This window comes from Dromiciops gliroides, chromosome 3 (genome assembly GCF_019393635.1).
Source record: "Dromiciops gliroides isolate mDroGli1 chromosome 3, mDroGli1.pri, whole genome shotgun sequence".
In the NCBI taxonomy this organism is placed as follows: Eukaryota; Metazoa; Chordata; class Mammalia; order Microbiotheria; family Microbiotheriidae; genus Dromiciops; species Dromiciops gliroides.
In genome coordinates, this window is record NC_057863.1 from 341,306,279 (window position 1) to 341,321,978 (window position 15,700).

The following is a 15,700-nucleotide window of genomic DNA, read 5'->3' on the forward strand; positions in this document are numbered from 1 at the left end:
CCCAAATTTATTAAACTGTGCACACTCTTTGACCCAGTGATATTTCTACTGGGCCAATATTTCCAAGGAATTCAAAGACAGAGGAAAGGGGTGCATATGTATAAGAATGTTCATAGTAGCTATAGGATACTCTTTTTGTGGCAGCCAAGAATTGGAGATTGAAAGGATGCTCGTCAGTTGGGGAATGGCTAAACAGTTGTGGTATATGACAATGATAGAATGCTACATATAGTGTTAATACCACAAGAAATTCCAAGGGGGTAATTTCAGAAAAATCTGGGAAGACTTATATGAACTGATGTAAAGTGAGCTTAACCAGCATAACATTGTGCACGGTAACAGCAATATTGTAATGATGATAAACTGTGAAAGACTTAGCTACTCTAATCAAAGCAATGATCTAAGACCAAAGGACCCATGATGAAAAATGTTATCCACCTTCAGAGGGCAAACTGATGAACTCTGAGTGCAGATTGAAGCCTGCTTTGTTCACTTTATTTTATTTTATTTTTTTTGGCAACATGGCTACTATGGAAATGTTTTTCATGACTTTACATTTATAATTGATAATATATGGTTTGCCTTCTCAACAAATAGGGGAGGGGATGGATGGAAGGAGAGAATTGGGAATTCAACATTTTAAAAAGATCAAAAAGAAAGTAAATTAAAAAGAAAGTTATATGTTAAATGTATTGTGTTGCTTAAAGGAAAAGTAAGAAGAAGGAAGTTCGGTTGGGGAGGAGGGATAGCCACAGGGTTACCCTCCCCCTGCCCCCAAAAAAAGAGAGAAGAAAAAAAAGGATCATTGAAGCATATTTTAAAATGCACAGAAACAGAAAGACAGAAGGAAATAAAAACTGGACAGCTTTGAAAGTTACATGTTAAATTAATTCCAAACTTTAAAGGAAAATGAAGCTGCACATGATAGATATTTCATGTACAATCCTTTTTACTGACCTACTTTGGATATAAAAATGCTCATTTTATATGGTGCTTGTTACATTCATGATAAAATAAATAATTTTGTTTGAAAGTAAGGCTCCATTCCAATTGTATTTTAAAAAAGAAAAGAAAAATGAAATAGACCAGATGATCATGGAATCATGAAGAAAAGCATTGTATTTTAATCTGACCCTGTTATTTATGATCAGCATGACCTCAGGTGTGTCTCCTCACTTCTCTAGGCCTCAGTTTCCTCATATATAAAGTAAGGTAATTATATTATATGACCTGTAAGCTTCGTTCCATATCTAGAGTTATGATATATTCTCTAAGTCCTAATACTTTGGCCAGCATTCACTAGGAAGCCATATTCTTGTGGGGCATCTAATGGGACAGAGTATGACCTCAATCCCCACACCCAAGTCCCTCCCCTTCCCTCCTGCTCAGCTCCTCCCCATATCCTGGACCAATAGGTCCAGGGCAAAGGGGGCACTTACTTCATTTAAACTGGAGATAAAGCCAGAAGAGGAACTGGAGAGGCCGAAGCGCTTCTCGATGGTGGTGAGGCTGCTCTTGAAGTAGGCACTGTAGAGGAGCTGACAGAACTGCAGGAGCCCATGGCAGAGCACAAACACCTGTCAGAGACAGAATATACAACAGCCAGTCAGTCACTCCCATCCATGAGCCATTCGATGCCCAGCCTCCTCTTGGCTCTGGGCTTCCTCAACCCACCATGGACAGAGGTGTGGCCTGGGAGTCCAGAGATGACTGGGGCGTGCTTCTAGCTCCACCAATAACTCTCTAAGGGATGGTGGGCATTTAACCTTTCTGGGTTTGGTTTTCCTCACTTGTAAGAAGTGGGACTATTTTAGGAGACCTCTCAAGTCCCTTCAGGCTCTAACATTTTGTGATATCCGCTCTCCCATTCCAAAAGTCAGCAGAAGAGCCCTTACCCAAGTATTCTGGGTCTGGTTTAGTGGTCTTGGATAGAGACCCAGAAGAGAGAAACTAAAATGACCATCAACCCACAAAGAAAAGCCAGAAGAATTGCAGATCTATAAGAAGACAATAGTATTCAGCTATTATTTTTTATTTAAGAAATAAACCTCCAGAGCAGCTCGGTGGAGCAGTGGATGAAGCATTTGCCCTGGATTCAGGAGTACCAGAGTTCAAATCTGGCCTCAGACACTTGACACATACTAGCTGTGTGACCCTGGGCAAGTCACTTAATCCCCATTGCCCAGCAAAAAAAAAAAAAAGATAACATACAACAAATCTCAACAAATCATTAAATGAGAAATAACAAAATACATCAAACTCTAAGAGCCCTACTGTTTATATCTTGATAAAAGGTTTAAAGTATGTGTGCTTTAACAAAAGAATAATAATAACACTTTAGTTTGTCTGTGTTTTTCGAGGCTCTCCTGCTACCTTTCTAGAATAGAATAAGCACCTAACAAGGTTCCAATAGGTTAGATGAGTAATTAGGCTAGAGATGAGATGATCTCTAGAATCCAAGGCTAAAGCATCACGTTTTGTTGTTGCTGCTGTTGTTTTTCGGGACAGTGAGGGTTAAGTGACTTTCCCAGGTCACACAGCTGTTAAGTGTCAAGTGTCTGAGGTCATATTTGAACTCAGGTCTTCCTGAATCCAGGGGTCAGTGCTTTATCTATTGTACCACTTAGCTGCCCCTAAAGCACCACATGGAATCCTCCTGGCCATCTCAGATGCCCAAACTGATTCTCCCAGCTCCATTTGTGTTAGTGGCAGTGGGAACATTATTCCCAGCCCATCACATCCTGAGCTCAAGAGCAGGAGTCTTTAACCTTTTGTGTGCCTCAGACCCCTTTGGCAGTTTGCTGAAGTCTATGGATCCTTCATAAGAGTCATATTTTTAAATGCATAGATAAAATACATGGATTTATAGAGGGAACCTATTATATTGAAATACAGTTACCAAAATATTTTTTAAGAATATCAAGTTCATAAACTCCAGGTTAAAAACCCCTGATTTAGGAGGTTCAGATCACCACACACTGATCCTTTAGGCAATATTAATCCTCCAAGGAAAGGAGGTGTATGTGGGAGAAGATGGAAAAGTGATTTCATTTTGTAATCTGACAATTCTCTTTCAGTTATTGCAGAACTGGCATCTAAAATGAACTAATTAGTGCTACATTATCATGTTCTTTTCATTCCAAAACTTAACCTCACTCCTCTTCAGCACTCCTCATATCAAGTAATAGGGCCAAAGTCAAGATTCCACTTTGCCTCTCCCACCCTGACAAGGTCAGTGCTTGGAGTGGCCAATTCCAGGCTTCTAGGCATGTCTAGCATGCATGCCTTTACAGACGGCCATTCCTGTAAGGTATTAGGACATTTCTGTCCCGTGAAGGGGGAAGGATGGGAATGAGCATTTAAATAAAGCCTAATACATTCCAGGCACTATACTAAGCCTTTACAAATATCTCATTTGATCTTCACAACAACTCTGGGAGATAGGTGTTGTTATTATTCTTATTCTACAGTTGAACAAACTGAGATAAACAGAGATTAAGTGACTTGCCCAGCTAGTAAGTGAGGTCAGATTTGAACTCAGGTCTTCCTGACTCTAGCCCCAGTGCTATATCCACTGTGCAGTCTAGTTGCCTCCATGACATCATAATGCCCAAACAATTTCAAACCAGTTTGTTTTAAGGTACTTTTACCCTGTTCCTACTTGAATTCCCGATTTCTTCTCCATATTAAGGTATTACCTTCTTTAAAAATAATTTTTATTATATTTTATTTTTAATAAATGGAAATCTATTTCTCCCTCCCATTACCATCATTATCCTCCCAGAAATAAGGAAGGAAAGAAGGAAAGAAAGAAAGAAAGAGAGAAAGAAAGAAAGAAAGATTGATTCCTTGTAACAAATATGCATAGTCAAGGAAAACAAATTTGTTCATGGGCTATGTTCAAAAAATATGACTCATTCTGTACCCTGAATCCATCACCTGTCAAAAGGTAAAGAGCATGCTTTTCAGCATTGGTGCATGGATGGTGTTTATGCCTTCAAAACTGTTTTTACAATATTACTATTGTATAACTTGTTCTGGTTCTGTTCATTTCACTTTGTCTCAGTTCATGTAAGTCTTTCCATGTCTTTTTTTTTTTTTGGTGGGGCAACGAGGGTTAAGTGACTTTCCCAGGGTCACACAGCTAGTAAGTGTCAAGTGTCTGAGGTTGGATTTGAACTCAGGTCCTCCTGAATCCAGGGCCGGTGCTTTATCTACTGTGCCACCTAGCTGCTCCTCTATGTCTTTTTGAAATCATCTACTTCCTCTTTTATCTCAGCATATTTATTCCACAACATTTATATACCATTTTGTTCACTCATTCCCCAGTTGATAGGCATCCTTTAATTTCCAGTTTGTTTTGACACCACAAAGAGAGCTGCTCTCAATATCTTTGTACCAATATCTCACTAACCTTCCTCTCCACTGTAACCTGAGATCAAAGAAGATCTGATTAATCTTGGATTTCTCTCTGCCACTTACTACCTGTGTGACCTTGGGCAAGTCATTTAATTTATTTAGACCCAAGTTGCCTCATCTGTAAAATTAGAGTGACTTCTAAGGTTCAGAAAGACCTGAAAATGTACAGAGGAACAGGACACTGGGCACCCAGGTGAAGAGAGGACATCAGGGAAAAGGGTATGTATTTTGGCCACATGGATGGAGAGTCAATAAAGATAGATATAGACATAATGGGTTTTTTTCCTAGGACACTGGTGGTTATTACAGTAGAAGAAGAGAGCTTACAGAGCCCTGATCCTTTGTTTCTATTTCGGGATCCCTACCCCACACCCAGCAACCACATGAGACCTGAGAAGTTCCTAGAGGCTTCTCAGAGGCACAGTCAATAGAGCAATATAGCACCAGACATGGAGTCAGGAAGCCCGGAAGTTCAAATCCTGACTCAGACAATTAATAGCTATGTGACTCTAGGCAAGTCATCTGGTTATAAGATTTTTAATGCCCTAATACATGGCCAGTTTTTGTGTAAATCCCATGTACTACTGAGAAGAAGGTATATTCCTTTCTATTCCCATTCAATTTTCTCCAGAGATCTATCATATCTAACTTCTCAAGAATTTTATTCATTTCCTTAACTTCTTTGTTATTTATTTTTTGGTTAGATTTATCCAGTTTTGAGAGGGGGAAGGTTAAAATCCCCTACTAGTATAGTTTTATCATCTATTTCCTCCTATAATTCATTCAACTTCTTCAAAAATTTAGATGTGATACCATTTGGTAAACATATGTTAAGTTTTAATATGACTTCATTGTCTATGGTACCTTTCAGCAAGATTTATATTTCCTTCTTTATCTCTTTCAACTAGATCTATTTTTGCTTTTGCTTTGTCTGAAACCATGATTGCTACCCTTGCTTTCTTTGCTTCAGCTGAAGCATAATAGATTCTGATCCAGTCCCTTATGTTTACCCTGTGTGTATCTCTCTGCTTCAAATGTGTTTCTTATAAAAAACATATTGTAGGATTTTGGTGTTTAATCCATTATGCTATCTTCTTCTGTTTAATGGGTGAGTTCATCCCATTCACATTTATGGTTATGATAACTGTTTGTTTCCCTCCATGCCATTTTTTGCCTGTTTATCCCTCCCCCACTCTTACCCCGCACCCTTTCCCTCATCACAAGTGTTTTATTTCTGATCACCTAGGCAAGTTACTTATCCTCTGTCTGCCTCAGTTTCATCTTCTGTAAAATGGGGATGAAAATAGCACTAATATAGGGTAAGATAATATTAGTAAATTTTAAATCACTATATAAATACTTTAAGAACACTCCTCTTTCTCATAGATTATAAGGTCTACTTTTCCATCTCAGAACTATGGCAGCTCCTCTTTCTGATGAGGCACAAGGTAACCCTTTCCCAAGTCCCCTTCCTTCTCAGGTTTTCCCTGTGCATTCCTTGGCACTCTTAAATGGTCTAACATCAGAAATGGATATGATTTTCTTTCATTTAAATGACATTAAAGAAGAGGCAGAACCATTTGTTTTGCTGCTACACCCTATGGACCAGGACACCTTTCCATCTAACTTGTAACTGAAATCTCCTCTATGTGTTGTCTCCCCATATTAAAATGAGTTTCTTAAGAAAAAGAATGGTCTTGAGTTCTATTTCTGTCTCCAGCACTTTGTACATAAAAAGCACTTAATAAATATTTGTTCATTCCTGGACAACAGGGACTCAGAACTTGGCTGAATCAGCCCCTTTGATTTGCTTGCTTGTTTGTTTGTTTGTTTGTTTTGTGAGGCAATTGGGGTTAAGTGACTTGCCCAGGGTCACACAGCTAGTAAGTGTTAAGTGTCTGAGGTCGGATTTGAACTCAGGTCCTCCTGACTCCAGGTGCTCTATCCACTGCGCCAGCTAGCTGCCCCTCCTTGGATTAGCCCCTTTGAAACTTAAAGAAGGAGGTAGGCTCTCAGGCCAGTCCAAGAACATGGGCCAAGAGATAAGGTTCTCTCTCCATTCCAATATACAATGTCCTTAAAATCTTCCTGACCCTAGAAGTGAAACAGGAGCGGTTCTAGGGAAGCAATCAATGCCTTTGGAGGGGCAAGAGATGAGGAGGAACTGAGTGAATGTGTGAATGTGTGTGTATCCTGTGGTGAGGGGGGAGCAGTTGGTGTCAGGAAATGGCAAGAAAGAATAAAATCATAACAATGGTTCTGTATGGGGAGCTTCTGAACTCTTTGTCATTCTGATGATCTTTGGGTTCCAGAACCTCAGAGACACTATTCTTTGTTTTTGTTTTGTTTTGTTTTGCAGGGCAATGAGGATTGTGTGACTTGCCCAGGGTCACACAGCTAGTAAGTGCCAAGTGTCTGAGGCTGGATTTGAACTCAGGTCCTCTTGAATCCAGAGCCGGTGCTCTATCCACTGTGCCACCTAGCTCCCTCAACATTATTCATGGCATAGTAGGGTAAGGGGAATTAATGGAAAACAGAATCAAGGAGAGATTGAGACAGAGACAGAGTAAGAAAGAGAGAAAGACAGAGAAACAGTGAGAGAGACCTAGAAAGAGACTGAGAAACACATAAACAAGTATATGTGATGTGAATATATTTCACAGGAAAGAGAGAATGTATGGGAGTAAATTCTATCCATTGGCAGGCAGTCCTACTAAAGCTAATACTTCTGTTTTTTCTGGCCTTAGGGGCCTGCCTTCTGTTGGAATTGGAATTGACCCAGGGCCAAGCTCTGTCTACAATGCTGAGAAACCATAAGGCCATACAGAATAAATACAAGGTTATTAGAGAGGGAGTTGTCCTTCAGTTGTCTCAAAGAGGACCAAAATGACATCAGTGGGTGATGTCTTTTGACTCATGCATAAATTGGATATAAGGCAGAGTTGCACAAAGTCTTCAACCTCACTCTCTTCCAGAGTCATCAAATTCCAGTGGGAAGAGAAAAGTCAGGATGACTAGAGATGGCCCAGGATCAAGTGGACGCGACCTTGGCATCTTCAATGTCTGACCAACTCTACATACTCCACAGTGCCTGTTTCAGCTGCTTTCATGGCCATTGGAACAAATTTTTCTCATCTGTTCAATCTACTGCGAAAAGTGTTCATATGCTTGGTGTAGACATCCCCCTAACTCACCAAAGGGTATGAGACCCCCTCGGTTACCCTCAACCTGGTTTAGCCCGGTCTGCTGAAACAGTTTACCAGGTTGTGGCCACAGAGCATGCCCCAGCTTCTTGGAGCCACAAGTGAGAGTCAGGTGAATCAGGAGGACACAAAATGTGGATGAGCAGCCCTGCAAAGGGCTCAGCAAGTCCTCATATCAGAGGTGCTAGTCTTTCCTGAACACCCCTAGAGAGGGAGTATGCACTACACAGACAAGGGATTCTTTTACTACTGAGAGACCTATTTAAGAGACATCTTTTGGGCTATTCCATACTGGTGAGTTTTGAAACCTAGAGAAGTAATAGCTGACACTGGGGAGTATGCACATATAGACAGGCAATGCTGAGTTCCAAGGAATCCTGTTGGACTGTATTTAAACCATAAGCTCACCCTTCTTCCCATCAACAGGTGTTTGGCCCAGCTCTGTATCACACAATTCCAAGACTGAAGTTGGACTGATTGCAAAACCAGGACAGGAGAATATATAGAAGTAGCTCTGACTATTTAAGGTCATTGGGACATTGCCAACTTCTCCCATCTCTATGTATCCTTCAATAAAGATAATGTCTAGAAAAGCCAACTATGATAACATTCTACTGTGCTAGGCAATGGAAACATTTTGAACTCAGGACTAAGACCTTCTCTACGCTGTACTTAATGAACCCTAAAGAGTTCAACTAAGAACTAATTGAAACAATTAAAGTTCAGCAAAGTTGCTGGATATAAAACAAATCCACACAAATCATCAACACTTCCATATAATATCAATAAAGCCAAGCAGGAAGAGCTAGATAAAGGTAATAAAAAATAATTACAGGATGTATGAAACCCTCAGGAGTCTACCTGCCAAGGTATATACAAGAAGTACAAAAATACAACTAGAAGCTACTGTTTACACACATAAAGGCAGACCCAAATAAACGGAGAAGCATTCATTGCTAATGGGGGGGGGGGGGGAATGTGTCCAAGAGTAGCAAAGGATTGCTTTACAGAATAAGAAAACAATAACAAAGTTCAAATTGACGCTATGTCATCATGTGTATTATTATTTATTTGGCTCTCCTTTCCTCAGTCTGTCTCATTTCATGCAACTTTGACATGTTTCTCTGCATTTTGTATGTTCATCATTCCCTATGGTAAAGTAAGTACTATTTTATTACATTTACACACTGTACTTTATTCAGCTATTTCCCAATTATTGGCAGTATTTAGTTGCCAGGGTAGCTAGGTTGCACAATGAATAGAGCACTGGGTCTGGAGTCAGGAAGACATCTCCCTGAGTTCAAATCCAGCTTCAGATAGCTGTGTGACCCTGGGCAAGTCCCTTAACCCTGTTTATCTCAGTTTTCTCATCTGTAAAATGAGCTGGAGAAGGAAATGGTGAACCACTGGAGTTTCCAAGAAAATCCCAAATGGAGTCATGAAGAGTCAGACACATCTGAAACAATTCAACAACATTTGGTTTCCAGCTTTTGTTATCACAACTAATGATGTTATGAATAGTTTTATACATATGAGTCTTTTCTTGTGGTCAACAACTTTCTTGGGATATTGTCCCAGGAGGAGGAACCCTTTAGAAACTTTTCTTGCATGATCCCAAATTGTTTTCTAGAATGGTTGAACTAACTCACTTATGTATCAGCAGTACCTTTAAATTTATTTTACTTTTAAAAAATATATCATTCATGTCTTGTTTTTACACAACCTTCATTTCCAAATGACAATATAAAAATAAAGGGGGGAAAGCAGTTAAGCAAAAGCTACCAAACATATTAACCATTCTAACTGTATATGCAACATATATCTGGCCTCCCCTTTATGGGTCACCCCCTCCCCGGCCCTGACCCCAGCATAGTCTACCCATCTCCACCAAGAAGGAAGAAAGATTTGTTGTCTAAAGTCTTCTCCTGGGCTGTTTGGTTATTATAATTGTCATAGGTTTTTAAGTATAGAGCTGAACAGGACCTTAGAAACCATCAGAACCATCCCTCTCATTTTGCAGATGAGGAAACTGAGGCACAGAAAGGTTAAGTGATAATAGCAGTGTGAAGCAGAATTTGAACTCAGGTCTTCCTGACTCCAAGCCCAGTATTCTATCCCTTGTGCCACCTAGCTGCTTCTTTTATACAACATTCAGTTTTATTATTTTGTTGTTCTTTCCATTTACTTTGTTGTATTTATTGTATATCATGTTTTCCTGTTTCTGTTTATTTCAAAGCATCATTTCACAAGTCTTCCTATGCTTCTCTGAATTATCCATTTTCATTATTTCTTACACAATAGTATTATCCCATTACATTTCCGTGCCACAGTTTGGTTAGTCATTCTTCAATCAATAGGCATCTGCTTAGTTTTTGTTTGTTTGTTTGTTTGTTTTGTGGTGGGGCAATGAGGGTTAAGTGACTTGTCCAGGGTCACACAGCTAGTAAGTGTCAAGTGTCTGAGACTGGATTTGAACTCAGGTCCTCCTGAGTCCAAGGCCAGTGCTTTACCCACTGCGCCACCTTGCTGCCCCATCTGCTTAGTTTTTAATTCTTTGCTACCACAAAAAGTGCAACTATAAATATTTTGCTTTATCTGGGACCTTGCTTTCAGTCTTAGACCCTCCTTGGGGTATTTGTATACCAATGGGATCTCTGGAATGAGAATATGCCTTTTTTCCCAGAGCTCTTCCAACTATGAAGTTTTTTCATTGTTTATTTAATCCTCTTCTTCCTCTTCTTTTTTTCCCCCCTTTTCTTTCTTCCTCCTTATCTCCTTTGTCTCTTCCTCCTTTTTCCTTCTCCTTCCCTCTCAGATCTTAAATTCAATTCTAATTACCCCACTCCTACTCCATTCAGATCATCACACTAATCCTGAATTAAGAACGACTAACAACCAACTTTACCAGGACCTTGTGGTTAAAGTAGGTGGAGTGGGAGAGAATTGCCTGTCCCAGATTCTTTTACTGAAAGGTACATCTTGTACCAACATTGTTTAGAAATGACTCTGATGTCTTGACATTTACAGTTAAGACCAGAATTCCTATTCCTCCCCCCCCCACCCCCACCCCTTGAGATTTCCTGGATTGCTTTCCATCCCAGACTGGAACCTTCTCTCTTTGGGCAAGGTGAGGCAACCTAGATCTCTTCAAGTCCTGATACATTCCAATAAACTTGGCAGCATCTGAAATCCCCAGGCACCAACTTGGTAAGACAGCTAGGAAGCAGGAATGTGGTTTGGGGGCAAGGAAGGGCAAGTGAAGAGACAACAAGCACCAGCTCCAAGAGTTTTGTAGCCATTTTCCTGGCACAGCATTGCCAGTCACAAGGGAAGGTCTCACCTTCTTGGCAAAGATTTTTCATCATCTTTTCTGTAGATTACCTGGAATTACCCACAATAAAACAATATTTTTTTATGTCTTATGTGGGGTAGGAGAATCCTATATTGAGAAATTACTTAATCAACAAGGATTCTCTGAGGGTCTGCTGTGTTCCTAGCATTGTTCAACAGGGAGAGCAAACCCAGTACCACCCAAGAGGTTGGCTTGGGGAGGACAAGGGCAGAAAGGAGGAGGGAAGAATAGAAAAATTAGGATTGTTGCATTTTGGTAGTGGAAATTAGCTTTACTGGGTGGGTAAGCAACAATAACATTCCACAAATTACCTTAATTAATGATGGAAAAGTTTCTAGAGGAGATAGAACTATGGGAAATTTTGAGAATGAAATGGGAAATGGAAATTACTTATTAAGTGCTTGATACTTGTGAAGCACTGTGCTAAGTTCTGGGCTACAAATAGAACACCAAGATAGTATTAACTCTCAAGGAGCTCACATTCCAATTGAGGGAAACAACTCATAAAGAAGAGTTCATCTTCTGTTCATGGCAGACGGAAGGCCAGGTGGTACTCAGGCAGGGAAGATTGTAGAGTAGATGCCAAGACCCAGAGGTGGTTGGGGAGTGGGGTAGATCATCCTGTACCAAGAAGAAAGTAGATTCAAAAGGGTTAGAATAGAGAGTGGGGATGTGGTATCCCTCTAGCTGAGATGGAAGGGGGATGGGATGGTCAGCAGCCAGCTGACAGTGAAAGAAGGAAGGGAAAGATGAATGGGGAACAAATGTGTTAGGGGTTGGCCAACAAAGAGAATAAATCACCAACCTCTGATAATGTCTATGCTATGTCTCTAATTTACTCTTGGGTCTCTAAAATTATTTTGTGAAGTAGTCTCTGAAACTAAGAAGCCCTGTTCTTAGCCTTAAGATGCTGCAACCCAGACTTGCTTGAATTTAGGCTCACATTCACCAGGCAGTTTCTATTGGAACTGGCTGCCTACATGTCAGAGAAAGGATCTTTTCTCTAGCACTGGTGATATGGAAAAAAACACTGCATTTAGAGTCTGAAGACCTGAATTCCAATTCCAGCTTTGCCACTTACTGCCTGTGTGGCCTTGGGTATCAGTTGAAAAATGAAGAGGTTAGACTAGGTCATCCCTATGCAATGGCTCTAAAATGGAAATGACTTGATTCAAGTTATACATTAAAAGGCATCTACATGGTGCAGTACATAGAGCAACAGGCCCAGAGTCAGGAAGACCCCAGTTCAAATCCAGCCTCAAATAATTACTAGCTGTGTGACCCTGGACAAGTCATTTAACCCTGTTTGCCTCAGTTTCCTCATCTGTAAAATGAGCTGAAGATGGAAATGGCAAACCACTCTAGTATCTCTGCCAAGTCGGACATGATTGAAACAACTGAACAACAACAGTAAAGCTTAAATTAGAACCAAGACTCCTGGAACACTCTGTGGATAAGAACAAGAGATATTTCCCAATAGACAAATGATGAATAAATAGGAACAGGCTGTTAACAAAGGAGAGGAAGCTCAACAACCAGATGAAAAAAGCTCTAAAACATTAATAATTAGAAAAATGCACATTAAAATAACTTTGAGACTGACCTCACAGCCATCTGATTGGCAAAGAAGACAAGAAGAAAAAAATGACAAGTGTTAGAGGGTCAGACAAAGAGAGGTGATCAGAACTGGGAGAATTCACATAGGACAACAATATTGTATAGACAAACAACTTTGACCTAGGAGCTCTGAACAACGCAGTGACCAACCAGGATTCCCGAGGACTCATGATGAAACATGCTGCCTACCTCCCAACAGAAAGCTTATGGACTCCAAATACAGATTGAGGCTTGAGGCATATTTTTTTAGCTATAGCTATTGCAGGAATTTTTTTTTTTACTTGACTGCACATGTTTGTAATGGCTTTTGTTTTTCTTCCTTTCTTAGTGGAGGGGGAGGTGGAAGAGAGAGAATTCAGAGCTGAAAATGAAATAAAATTGAATTCAATAAATAAATATATTTTGTTAAGAGTCTGAATCATAGACCTAGAACTGGAAGAGATTGCAGAGGTCATCTAGTCCAACTCCTTCATTTTCCAGATGAGAAAACTGAGGCCCAGGAAGATTAAGTGACTTGTCTAATGTATCTTCAGTATATTTCAGAGGCAGGATCTGAACCCAGAATCTCTAAATCTAGAGTCAGTGGGTTTTTTTTTTTTCCTACTGAATAGATTTCATTCTTTCAGCTTATAGATGCACACACGGCTATAATCTTTCTTCGTGATTTGATCATGAGCAGACAGAAGATGCAGGGAATTCAGAAGATATGGCAGAGTATCCTTTAATAAAAAACACTGGATCTGGGGTCAGACAGTTTTCACCTAGGGCAGCTTGTTGGTGCAATGAATAGAACACTAGATCTGGAGTCAGGAAGACCTGAGTTCAAATCTATGTGGAGTATGAGTTGTGTGACCCTCGGGAATTCACTTTACCCTGTTTGCCTCGGTTTTCTCATCCATAAAATGAGCTGCAGAAGGAAATAGCAAACCACCCTAGTATCTTTGCCAAGAAAACCCTAAATGGGGGCAGCTAGGTGGCGCAGTGGATAAAGCACTGGCCCTGGATTCAGGAGTACCTGAGTTCAAATCCGGCCTCAGACACTTGATACTTACTAGCTGTGTGACCCTGGGCAAGTCACTTAATCCCCATTGCCCCACCAAAAAAAAAAAAAAAAGAAAAAAAAAGAAAACCCTAAATGGAGTCAGGAATAGTCAGACACAACTGAACAATAATAAGAGCCTGTGTATGAATTCTATTTACTACCTATGTGACCTAAGTGAGCCATTTCTTCTCTCTCTGGACCGTCTCAGCTTTCCCATCTGGAAAATGAAAAGCTGAACTAGATGATATCTAAGGTCCCTTTCAGCTCTGGTACCTGTGATTCTAACATTTCTATCTGACAAAGAGACTAGAAAGGCAAAAATTAAAGCAATCCTTCAACTGGCTCAAAAAGCCTAAGTAAGATATACAGACAAATAGTTGTGATTGAGGTGTGAAAAAGTCACTATCTTCTGTGAAAAGCTGGAAGAGCTCTCGATGCAAAGGTGGTTTGAAGTTCAGTATCTAAAAGGCATTTATCCAAATAAAGAATCTTAAGAGTTGGAAGCACTGGAAGAATAGAAGTCACCTGGTCCACCTTAGGCCTTCTACAACAACCTTTACAAAAAGTCATGCAGTTGGAAGCTGAAGGGATGCCCATCAATTGGGGAAAGGCTGAACAACTTATGGTACATGTGATAGAATACTATTGTGCTGTAAGAAATAACAAAGGCAACAATTTCAAAGAAACCTATGAGGATTTGTATGAACTGATGATGAGTCAAGTGAGCAAGACCAGAACAATTTAAACAATGACAACAATAAGGTAAAGATGAACAACTTTGAAAGATTTTTCCAATTCTGATCTATGTAATGACCAGCCATGATACCAGTAGACCCATGATGGAGCATGCTACTCACTTTCTGACAGAAAAAGATGGACTCAGAGGGTAGATTGAGATATATGTTGTTTGGATGAGGCTAATGGGGGATTTTTTTTTTGCTTGACCATACATGTTCTGTAATAGGGGTTTCTTTTTCTCTCTCAGTGGAGGGGGGAGAAGATAGAAGGCAGATTTTCATTAATTGAAAAAAATAAAAATTCAATTGAATTTTTAAAAAAAGAAGTCATTTGGTGACCCTGGGCAAGTCACTTAACCCCAATTGTCTCATACACACAAAAAAAGAAGTCATTTGGTCTCCATTGACAAGAAGCTCACTCTCGTGGAAGCCCATTCCAATTCTTGACTGATCTAAGTGTTAGGAAATTTCTCTTTCTCTTAAGCTGAAATCCAACTTTCTGTAGCCTTTACTTTTTTAACCACTGAATGGGTGTTGCCTCAGACAAACTGAGACCTGGGAATGACCTTAGCTTAAAAAGGGCAAGGCTTCCCACTGCATCAGGGCCATCTCCAGTCAAACTGATGTATATCTTGTCAATGGACCCAGATGGCTCCAGAGGAGAGAGTGGGGCTGGTGACTTTGCACAGCCCTCCCTCACTTAAATCCAATTCACTTGCAAGTCAAAACATCACCCTGATGAAGTCATTAGTTGTCTTAGATAATGAATGAACAACAACATCAAGCAAAAGGAAGAGATGGAGTACTACAAGTATTACTAAGCACAAAGTGGAAATCAGTGGAGAGAAAGTAAAACAAGCCAGCTTTATTGAGGGGAAATACTCAAAATAAGAAGGCAGTCAGGGGAACTGGTAAACTCCAGTGGGGTTTTTATTTGGGTCAAGCAGATCCATGCATTAGGGGGAGGGAAATAGGAACCTTGATAACCTGGCATGCAGGTTGAGGTTTGGAAACTTTGTACCTATTCATGCTTAGAGGCTGTAGGAGGGCAATGCCAAGGAAATTGGTTGCTAATTGATATTCTAGCTCCCACCCCAAGAAAAAATAGACTTTGGCTGTTCCCCTGGGCCTTACTTCAGCTGCTGACTCAGGTCACAGCTCCTTCTTTAGCTGGTCAGGGAGACTACTAAGGTCCTTATACCTCGATGTACAGTGGCCTGGTGAACATTTCTAGTGAATTATTTCATTTGGAGTAGTCATCAGACAGCTTTCCTAAATGGGAATTACTGAAGATTTACAAAACATACTGTGTCAATGGAATAATTGTATC

At 40.1% G+C, this 15,700-nt stretch overlaps 1 protein-coding gene across 1 annotated transcript in view; it reads right to left on the minus strand.

The window, feature by feature from the left end:
* SLCO2A1 (solute carrier organic anion transporter family member 2A1) overlaps nucleotides 1–15,700 on the minus strand; it is a 173,312-nt gene that overhangs the window by 87,974 nt on the left and 69,638 nt on the right. The window contains exon 2 of the mRNA XM_043995108.1: nucleotides 1,440–1,577. Within this exon, the coding sequence (XP_043851043.1) occupies nucleotides 1,440–1,577 (138 nt within the window). The remainder of the gene's footprint in view (nucleotides 1–1,439; nucleotides 1,578–15,700) is intronic.